We start from the raw sequence: 11,363 nt of genomic DNA on the forward strand, positions 1-11,363 counted from the left end.
CAGAATGCTGTCACCTGCAAGGTACACACCAGCAAATTCAACATAGTCAAATAGCAGATGCCAATGAAATTGCGGTAGATGAGCGTGGAGGGTGTGTATGGTCACTTCCAGTTCCAGGACTTCAAGCAAAGACAGAATCGGGAAGGAATCCCATAGCTAAAGCACTACTATTCAACAATAGCAGCTTAAACTGTTTGACAAGGGACGCGGGTGGCGCTATGGGTTAAACCACATAGCCTAGGACTTGCTGATCAGAAGGTCGGCGGTTCGAATACCTGCAACAGGGTGAGCTCCCGTTGCTCGGTCCCTGCTCCTGCCAACCTAGCAGTTTGAAAGCATGTCAAAGTGCAAGTAAATAAATAGGTACCGCTCCGGCAGGAAGGTAAATGGCGTTTCCGTGTGCTGCTCTGGTTTGCCAGAAGTGGCTTGGTCATGCTGGCCACATGACCCGGAAGCTGTCTGCGGACAAACGCCGGCTCCCTCAGCGTATAGAGCGAGATGAGCGCCGCAACCCCAGAGTCGGTCACGACTGGACCTAATGGTCAGGGGTCCCTTTACCTTTAAACTGTTTGACAAGCAAGCAACTAGAGAACTGATTTTTGCTGAAACATGGTAAGTGAATGAGCTGGGGGCAGGAAAAGGCATCTGAAGATTCAATTGACAAGCATCCTGCTGAATTTGGAAGCTTGGAACAGAAGTTGCATTGTGCAAAACAGCCATCCATATAATCACATAATTGTAGAGTTGGAAGGGACTCTGAGGGGCATCTAGTCTAATCCCCTGAGATGCAATAATCTTTTTGCCCAACTCAAACCCATCACCCTGGGATTAAGAGTTGAAGTTAGTTACCTTTCTCCTTTGTTCAGAGACACTAACCGTCCTTCGTTCATAGGAAAATGTGCACAGGTTCTTAGTGTGGCTTGTGTGTGTTTAATAAATTGTTCTTCTCCTTCTACCAGTTCATTATGTGGTCAGTATTTATTGTCTGTACTGAAATGGCATGGAGCTGTAAGCAGATCACAGCTCTGCTTTAGAGACCCTGACCTCTCCAGATAGAAGTCTACCTACAAACGCATGTGATTCCAACCTTCTATATTGATTCCACCTCCGCAAGAATAAAAAAGGCCTCTCTTTTCATCTCAGTACAAATAAACAAGGGATCAACTTACAAAAGGAGTCTGCACACATTTTGCCACTCTACTGTGGTCCTGATGCAGATTATGCGTTCTATACTGGTTATTTGCATAAGGGGGGATTCTGCCATTGGAGCAAATGGGAACCCCCACCCCCAATGCAAGCTAAAGGTGCATGGGGCCCAGTCCAAACTAGGACAATGCCAGATGCCACAATCCTCATTTGGATTCCCCCACGCCCATTAAAAAGCCAATTATGCAGTTGCTAAGTGTTTGATTGGTGTCTCACTCAGTCTGACCCTTAGTTACCAAATGCTGGTATATCAAATTCAGATTTGCAGTACATCTCCGCTTCAAACATGGCAGCATACTACATGGGTGAAGGTGAATAGTGTACTCATTGGATCTGGTTCCACAGGACTAGATGATTCACGAGTGATTCATAATGCCCTTGAATTAATTAGTGAAACGGTATCAAATTGAATAGCAATATCGTGCAACCTACATGAATGACTAAACTGAAGAAGCAGAGAGTGTAACTATTGAAAATGTACAGGTATTATGCAGAGATGGTTTCAGCAGGACCTCTGCGCTTTCCCAACACTTCAGAGTGTGTTGCACCCTCCTGCAATTGAATGGATTCCTACTGTCTCCTGTCCCTTTCCCGAAACCCTCCAGATTCTGAGGAAGGAAACCCAGCATTACAGAATGATCTGTGTACAAGTTAGGTAAATTTGCGAATAACTTTTCCGTTTATGTTTCTCCTCCATTTTGCCAATCAATCTGCTTTACCATTTGTGCTCAAATAAATGGCTGAAGTTACTTAAAGGAAGCCACACTAGGAACGATGCTGAGAGCACAATCAGTAAAAAGTTTAGAAAAAAGTTTTGATTCTTTGGGTTAAAAGCAGCAGAAGCTCAGGGAGGGTATTAAGCAGGAGTTGGAATCCAAGGAATGTGGCAGACCAAGAATGCATAAGAGAGTGTTCTGTTTTAAAGGAATGGATGAGGGAGGGTTCCTTAACTTGATAGGAACTAAAGAATGTATTTCTCGGAGACCCAGTGTCCCTGGCACCAGCAAATTAATCTGCAGAGAAACCCACACTATTTTCTCTGCAATTCTGAAGCACATTGTTAAATGTCATTACACAGTTTAGGTATTGGTTAGGGTGCTTCCAGGCTGTCACTATTTTTGGATGGGATTCAGTCACATACCAGCAAATTCAGGTTGCAAAATTATATTTGGTTTTTGCGATCAGGGAAGCGGTAGGCAAATGCCCTGAGCCGTGTGTAATGTCACTGACGGATGCAGCAGCATCTCACCTCTCTGCAAACAAATGGGGATGATCACTGATTAGATGGGTCATCTGGAAGCAGCCTTGGTCCCTCAGATTCTTGCTTCTTAACTACTATGGAATCTAGTCCAAAACTATAGAGTTTAATCTCTGTTTAAATTTCTTTTTGTGTTTTCCGTTGGCAATAGATAAGCCAGAGTTCCCCTTGATTTCTCTCCTATTCTGAAGCAGCCATTGGCAAGCTGTCCCACACCCTCCTAAAGAAGAGAGGACGAGGAAGGACAAAAAGATGTCTTACTCATAGATTTCAGCCCCGGCTGAGTGGACTAATTGGTTCTTCCCTCCTGTCTGCATTGGCTTTCTGCGGCTGAATCATTCCAGAGGCAGGGCAGAGGGGCAACAATGAACCGGCACCTGATCTTACAGAACTAATCGGAATGCAATTCAACACTTATTTAGAACTGGATAGCCTCAGCTGCGCCAGAGCTAGGGATGTTCCTTTTTCAAAATACAGCGGCCGAAGCAGATTTAAAGCTTAGTGCACAACATACTATGACGCATTTTATTAGAGCAACTGCATAGACACCAACAGTTCAACAACTGTGGCTAATCCTGTTGCTGACCATCTGCCTGGCCCTGGGAAAGATGTTGAGAAAGTTCAACTGATTTGCATCCATAGCTTGATTCTGAAATCCAGAATAAAATGGGTTTCCCTTTATCAATGTACTATATAGGCCAGAAGAGGGGGGGACATGAGGCCCAGGGGCCAAGTGTGCCCCCCCAAACCTATCTCTTTGGCCCTTGAGAGTCTCCCTAGGCCACACTCCCTCCCTTATCCTTGAGTGCTACTGCTCCACTTAATTTTGCATTTGGCCCAACCCACCACCGGGGTGTGGCTACTGGAAGGCTGCCAACAACAGACTGTGGCCCCCAGGCTGAGAGAGTTCCCCTATCCCTCATATAGGTTACGGTACATAAGGCTGCTTGTGATCAATAGCAGAAAGCCAACTTGGGTCAAGTTCTTACTGAGGTTCTATACTACATGGGTTGTACCACATGGCAAAATGCTCTTCCACAAAATAGTTTCCTACCCATGGAAAAGCAGAATGTCAGGTTGAATGTTTGGTTGGAGCTTGACATTTAGTTTCCTAAGCAGAGATATAGGTCACATCCACGACATACATTAAAGTTTCCCCCTCAGAATTCTGGGAACGGTAATTTATGCCTCACTGAGCTACAGTTCCAGCACCCTGAACAAACTACAATTTCCAATATTTGAGTGGGGCAGAGGTGGAGAAAGAATCCTTAGTCCTAGCAGGCCGTACTTGTACGTTTATGTGGTGGAGCTCAAGTAGAGAATCACCAACTCATTGAAAGAGAAACAAGAGCAGCTATGGTATCAAATCAGCCAATGGGATTAAGGCAGGGGGGACCAGCAGAGATGAGAAGCAAAGGAGGGGAAAGAACAGTGGTACTGAGAGCATGATCTCAGGGTTGTGGGTTCAATCCTCACGTTGGGCAAAAGATTCCTGCACTGCAGGGGGCTGGACTAGATGACCCTCATGGTGCCTTCCAACTCTACAATTCTGATTCCTGGCCCTAATAAATTCTAGTCACATGCTCTGAATCTGGTGGAATACAATCAAGCTAACAGCCTATCTCCCCTATGAAGCCATTTCCCCCATTTGCAGATTTCCTGCCCCCCTCCCGCATCATCCACTTAAAACCATTCTCCCATTTCCAAACATCACTGCCTACATATAATTTGAAATAGTCACCAATCATCAGAGAGGAAGCCCCGGCTGCTTTCTGAAAGGTGTAATTATCTAAGGCTCGGCTCTGGCACTGCTGCAGAGACGTATCACCCATTAAAGCAGTTTGAAACTGCAATTGTGTTGATACTTTCAGAGACATTTCAAGCGGAAGGAAACCCTTAAGGATCTCTGTAGCACCAACCCTTTGCTCTTGCGGGTGGTTGAGACTTTATGCCACTGCTATATTATTTAAATGCATTTTCATTAAGTGAACACATCTGGGGGGAAAACAAAACCCTGCATCCAGGCTACTTAACAAAACTCATGCTGACAAACAGTGCTAGGAAGAATCACACAGCTAAATTGTATATTATCATGCAAATGGCAAAAGAACCAGCACATGGGACTCTGTGCATTGTGCACAGTGATAAAAGAGTGGAGGGTTATAAATAAGAGTTAAAGAAAAGAGTCCTGTCAGTCTGGGCAGTGGAGTGAAAGAGCCTTCTTAGGGCAGTTAAGGGGGTCTGAGAACAATACTTAGTTAACAAGCCCTATGTATTTTAAAGGTCCAGCATCTAACCTTTGTAAAAACATCATTGTGCTCTTGGGCTCAGAAGTAATTATGATCAAGATGATTCGAACCAGCCCCATCACTTGCGGGAAGCGTTGTTACCAGAAAGGGTGCAATCTGTTGGTGACGAAGCTCTTAGCTTACAAAGGATATTTGTATGCTCAAAACGATGTCAACTGCACTTACTTTATCTGATGCCTGCAAAATGCCCTCTGACCTCCAGTCTACAAAGGCAGACATCTCCCCAGATGCGGCAGAGATTGTACTCTTATCTGATAAGCACATACAGTTCAGAGGGAATTCAGCCGCTTTATTCCATACCTCTACATCCTGTGTTTACAAAGAGAGGCGTTTATAACATTGCCCTCCTTACTGTATGGTGTGGCTCCTCAGAAGCTCAATCAAGGCTGCCAAAAGACTTTAAAGACCCAAACCAGTTCTGGCCACGTACGACCTATTGACAGCCTGTATTCATGCGCAACAGAAGACATAGCCAGCCAGTTCCCTGGAACCCAAACAAGCATTACAATACACACTGATAAGGGCACTGGCGCTGGTTAGATAATGGATCTCCCTTGGTAGATGGGGGGTTTTGAACTTTAGTGGCAATTATGTACACATTTCATTTCAGTTTCTATCCCCTCCTCCCACCTAGATCTGGATAGAAACTAAGCTGAAACGAAGCCCTGAATTATTCTGGCATGAACAGTAAGTCATAGACTTTTCCATTTGTTATTGGTTTCCCAGAAACCAAAATGGAAAAGGAATTAACAGCTGCTGAATATGGCACATGCTCTCAGAGATGCTCTGATTTTATAGCTCATGGTACTACTATAACAGGTTTTTCACCAGTGTGTGAGAAGCAACCAGCAGGGGCAGTCAGTGCTGAAACCTGAACTGACTGAATCAAGTCAGTTTTTTAAAATACACAGTAATTCTCCTGGAAATCTGTGCAGGAATTCTTACTCAAATCAGCAGCAACCATTAGACATGCGTGTTACGCATTCTTGATGAGCACAGGGTTTTGGATAAGCTAAGGCACAGGGAGAGAGGCTGCAAAATTAACTCTAAAGAGCAAGTTCTGTATGGAACAACTTAACTCTTTTATCCCAAGTAAAGAAAAACACCCATTAAAATAAGGAAAGAGAAGGGAAAGTGTCGGAAGAAAAACATTGCTTTTCATAAACCTTGAACACAAAAAAGGCAAAACTTTTAACACATTTTTACTGAAATATCCATTTCTTTAGTATGTTACAGAAGAGCTTAAGAACATACGTCATGTACCTAAAATGCAGACTTCTTTTAAAATAAAAAAGTCTTTTTATAAAAAAAATAAGAAAAGTCAAAGTAAAGTGCATGAAACTGATGTTTTCCTCCTCCAGATTAATGCATCGAAACATTTTAATACACTGACAATACTATATAAACCTGGGAATATTTTCTCCTCCATCACCCCATTAGTCAATTATTTACTGTACAGCAGTGGTTACATATAAAAACAGACACAAAGAGAAACTAATGATATTTGCCAAATGCTTCTCACTGGTTAAAGTCAAGAGCTACCGAAATAGTGACTTTCTCATCACTTCTTCTTTTTTAAAATACTAACTTTTGTCAAAACTATGTCCGCCCTGGCTAGGAAGAGCCACAGGAAAATGCAAGTCCGTAAGTGGGATAGATGCAGATTGTTACTGGATAGCAAGTACTTTTTCATTTAAAATAAAGGGGATTGTTACAGGGAATCTTGTGCACATACAAATCCCCACTGGAAGGAAAAGATAGCTAGTTCCACCCAACCATGGCAATAGCTTTTGCAGAGTATTTCAGAGTGAATTCTTAAGGGATGCTCTTATAAGAGCAATTAAGGGGGGGGGCACACTGAAATCTGGCATGAAATTAATACAGGGAAATATATAGCAATTAAAATATACACTTATTATCATTATGCCATGATGTTACAGGAGGCTCCCAGTGGCCTCTTATCCAAGGGACTAGTTAGGACCACACCCATTTAGTTCCAGCATCATATACTCCCAGGCCACAGACTGAGTCCCTCAAAGTTATTTTGGACCCTATTTACTTCGGACACAAAGAAAAGAAAAACAACACACTGTGCAATGGAAGGATATTACCTGGCCTAGTTTTATAGCAGACAATAGTGCAGGACAGGTGCATCAGGGCAGCGTTATACCTTACACCTAAAAAGGCCATTGTTTTCAGTGCATCCCTCTGACAAAAATCTAAGCCAACCCAAGTCTCTTTTTGAGGACAGGGTGGGAAGCTAGGAGTACAGCCTGCATAAGGCTGCCTAGTCAGAAATTTCACTTTTGGGTTTGGAATTTAAACAGTGTGCACCAAACAAAGGAAGACCACATTCTGCTGATGGATCCCAGCAGGAAAATGCCTGGGAACCATTAACTAGTCTCTACGCCCTCCCCCCTAAAAAAAAAAAAATGCTCTCAATTATTAAGTTCATTTTTCGGCAGGCTGGTCAGATATTTCAAGGCAAGGTTTCCAGAAGTGCTCTAGACCAGAAACTGTGTTCCAGCCACCAGTTCACCTCCTTTAGGGACACTGCCCTACCGGGCACACCTCCAGTGCCTTCATTACGCCCATCCAAATGTTAAATCCACCCAGGTCCAGAGGGGTCACAGCGAGGCGGCCTTGGCTTTGCAGTGCAAAATGTGCTTGTGGACAAAGTCGACACGGTCCTGCAGCAGCTGCGCTTGCTGCTCGGAGAGGAAGCCCAAGACGCCGGCCAGGGGCTCCCGGGTCCGGTAAAGGTGGAGCAGCTGGGCGGCGGCATTGCGCGCGCGGTGCAGCTCCCGCACCCGCTGGGCGGTGGCCTCTCGGAAGACGCAGACGGAGCGCAGCAGCGGCTCGTTGTATTTGTCCCACATGGCCAGCAGCCGGTAGCCGTGCACCAAGCCGGCCTCGTTGTCGAGGAAGACCAGTCCGCCGTTGGGCGCCCGGTGCAGGTTGCTGGTGGCGCGCTGCATCACCCGCGGGTCCCACTGCAGGCTGAACAGGTTGCTGACCAGCCGGTCGAAGTTGGCCGTCACGTAGTCGAAGACGATCAGGTCGCTCCACTGCACCAGCTCCACCAGCTGCGCTTGGCTCAGGCCGCGCAGCTCCCCGGCCGACAGGGGCTGCAGCCGACGGGGGCCCGACGTCGCCGCCGCGCCCGCCTCGGCCCGCCAGGGGGCGGGAGCCACCACGTCGGTCAGGTTGTCCACCCAGCGCGCCAGACTGACCACGGCGCCGTCGGCCCAGGGGGAGCCGCGCAGCTCGTCGCGCACGGGAGCCCACTGCCCTCCGCGGGCTTCGACCCTCGCCAGCGCCAACGGGGGCAGGCGCTCCTGGATGCCCAGCAGCCCGGCCAGGTGGTACGAGAGCGCCTCGCCCTGGATCTGCTCCGCGTTGATGCCGTAGCGCACGCACGCGCGGCTGCCGTCCGACAAGCGCGCTAGCCGGTTGGAGCTGCGCCCGCAGCCGCCGCGCTCCAGGGACACGACGCGCGCCTCGCGGGCCGCCCGCAGCCACGCCGCCGCCTCCTCGGCCGAGAAGCCCGGCGGCACTTGCGCCTCCAGCGCCCGGCTCCAAAAGATCCCGCCGCGCACGGGCGGCTCCGCGACGCCCCGAGGGGGATCCGCGGGAACAGGCGGCGGCGGCGGCGGCTCCTGCCCACTTTCGCCCGGCCCCTCCGAGGGTTGTCCCGGCAGCGTAAGCAGCGCGCGGAAAGTTTTCTGCGCCGCTTGGCTGGGCGGCCGGAGGAGGCGGCCACTCGACGTCGCTTCGACGCCGGGCTCCGGGGCGCCGCGCCCGCTCCACAGCCCCGCCAGCGCCACCACGGCCAGCAGCCACAGCCCGGCCACGAAGCCCAGCCCGGCCAGACCCGCGCGTCGCATTCTCCTCCGCCGCCTCGTCCCGATCTCGCCTCCGCCGCCGCTGCCTCAGTCGGCTGCGCTGGGACCCGGCGGCCGGGCGGCCCCGCGGCTCTCCCGACGCCCGCGGCTGCTGCCGCCTCCTCCTCCGCTCATGGCGCGGCGCTGCTCCGAGAAGTCCGCCGGAGGGAAGCAGCCGCCCGCCACGGAGAGGAAGACAGAGCGCTCTTCTCCGGGCGGCGGGACCGGCGTCTGCAGCGAGACCCTCCAGCTAGGGCAATTCACAAGCGCCCAGACCACGTGGGAGAGCGAGTGGGTGGGGGAGCGCGCCGACCCAGCCCACCGCCCAGCGTGGCTTTCCGCTTAAAGCGGCGATGGCCCCAGAAAAGCGGGGCCCGCCGTCGGGGAGTGGCTGCCCGTGGGGGGCTCCCGCGAGGAGAGGGGGCGCCTCCCGAGCCACTCTGACCCCGGGAGTGGGTTTTGTTTCCCCTCTGGTTAGCTTCTCAGCCGCGATCGGGGGGCATTTCTCCGACGGGGCGGCCGCGGCCACGGGCCCCCTCCTCCCGCGCCTCCCTCCTCCCACCCGGGTTGGGAAGCACAAAGGATTCGGCACGTTTAGAAGAAAAGATGGGAGCCGAGCGCTGCTTTCAAAGAGCCTTCCTTCTGCTGGAGTGGGAGGGGCAGAGGAGCGTGGGACGGAGCAGGAAAACCAGGCTGGCGAGAGGGGTGGGCTGCTTCCCGGCAACAGCGACACAAACGCAGGGGCATTTGACCCTTGCAAGCGGGTAGCGAGGGTCGACGTGCACTTCCCAGCTGCCCGCCACGCACAGAAAAGGCTACCCTTCGAAAGAGGGCAGTAGTCACACGTTTAGTCAGCAGGAACCCTACCCCCCAGCGGTATTTGCTCCGGAGTGAATAGTGCACAGGTTATGTGGGGTCGGATCCTACCAACTGAGCAGCTGCCTTGTAAGATATGCACTAAGAAAGGCAGCATTGGTGAGAAACACAACTGGATCCACATTTCTCGCTGGAACAGTCCTGTTTCCTCTCGCTGAACCGACAAGAGGTATATTCGGCCCCCTCCACTTGGCTTCTTCGGAATGATCAAATAGAACTATTGTGGCATCAGTCCCTTTGTCTATATATGTATCAGTAAGGTGCACAAATTACAGGTAACATTGGGTAAATATTTATTAAGCGGGAGCTCTTTGAAATCGATCAAGAATGGTTTGAAGTCTAGGCTGCTATCTGCTGGCGTCAGTGATTCCTTTTCTCATCCTCCCACAGAGAAAAAAATGAACTGAGAGGGGGGGGGGGCGTGAAATCAGAGACGACAGTCACAACCAGCTTTCTTTGCCAGCTCAGCGGCAGTTACACTGTGATCCTCTGATGCGAGCCTGTTTTGTTCAGTGGAACTTTTTAAAAATTAAAAATGAGTGTACATTGGGTTCCACCATTAAAGTACAATCTGTAATTAGAAGGGATCCAGACAGTTTGATGTAGATTCTGCTTCCACCATGTACACCACCTTTTTCCCCTCTTTCCTTTTGGCTTATGAAGTCATCCCATCTCACCCAAACAAGCTGTCACACATGTGGACCACCAGCTTGGTGTTGTTATTTCACACCCTTTTGGGGAATTTTGTATTTACAACAAAGAAGAATGGTCCATCACCAACTTAGAGAATTGCTATGGAATGAAGAGAAATGGGCCACAGCATCCCATAGCATCTCTAAAGGAATGTTTTATTGACTATTCCAAGAAAGACTATAGGTACATTCTAGAACAGAGGGGCTTATTATTTTCCCCTGGCCCCCATCTTTCTTCATAATGACTTATCCTCTGGACCTTCTCTCCTTGAACTTTCTTAATTCTTGTTTCAATATCGTTCTTGAGCAGAGGCAACTCCAGCTGAATACATTACCCCAAAATTAAATTTCTCAAAGTCTAAATGTAACAGTACCTTTCTCAGATCTTGGGGCCTTCACCAATATCAGTTGGTCAAGCAAAAATGCCATGTGTTGTGCAGGAACAGTATGTGTTATCTCTCTAAAAAGCACCTTTGTTTAGAGAATATTGCACCCCCTCCATCCTCAAACAATATATAATTGCTGGGTGGGTGGCTAGTAAGACCAGTGGTCAGGGATGATGGGAATTGTAGTCCAAAAACAGCTGGAGACCCAAGGTTGGAAAACACTGAAGACAGCAACAATTACATATCATTTGGCCAGAAGCATACAAGAATTTACTTAGGAAGTTGCCTCATTCCAAGTCAGACCCTTGGTCCATTTAGCTCAGCATTGCCTACTGGCAGTGACTCTGCAAGCTTTCAGACAAGCCTCTTTAGTCCCTAACTGGAGATGCTACTGCAGATTGAACCTGTGGCCTTCTCCATGCCTGATAGATCTTTTGCCACTGAGCCACAGCCCTTCCCCATTTAGCTTGCCGTTCTGCTCCCAACTTTCTTCTGGCAAGTTCACAAGGTCATTAAGGCAACACCCCCTTCCTTGCTGTTTGTTGCTGGTATCTGCTATCCAGAGGTATACTGCCTTTGCCTCTGCAGGCACTATTTGGTTATCCTGTCTAATAACCCGGGTGATGCCAGAGCATGCAGCCCACCTCAAGCCTGATCCAATGCTACAAGCCATTCTCCAAGGACTGGGGATTGAGTCACCAATAAAATAAACAAGCCCTCCAAAGCTCTAGCTGAAACTTCCACCAGCCTTC

At 49.0% G+C, this 11,363-nt stretch overlaps 1 protein-coding gene across 1 annotated transcript; it reads right to left on the minus strand.

Moving 5' to 3' along the window:
* Positions 1-5,957: 5,957 nt before the first annotated feature.
* FJX1 (four-jointed box kinase 1) lies at positions 5,958-10,715 on the minus strand. The gene has a single exon (XM_081854497.1). The coding sequence runs from the start codon at positions 8,658-8,660 to the stop codon at positions 7,401-7,403; it is 1,260 nt and encodes a 419-aa protein (XP_081710623.1). The 5' UTR covers positions 8,661-10,715; the 3' UTR covers positions 5,958-7,400.
* Between the last annotated feature and the right edge of the window lie 648 nt (positions 10,716-11,363).

The sequence above is a fragment of the Podarcis erhardii genome (assembly GCF_964252035.2).
Source record: "Podarcis erhardii genome assembly, chromosome: 1".
Lineage (NCBI taxonomy): Eukaryota > Metazoa > Chordata > Lepidosauria > Squamata > Lacertidae > Podarcis > Podarcis erhardii.

Coding starts and splice junctions, on each gene's coding strand:
- FJX1 (XM_081854497.1), bottom strand. CDS start 8,660: ATGCGACGCGCGGGTCTGGCCGGGCTGGGCTTCGTGGCCGGGCTGTGG.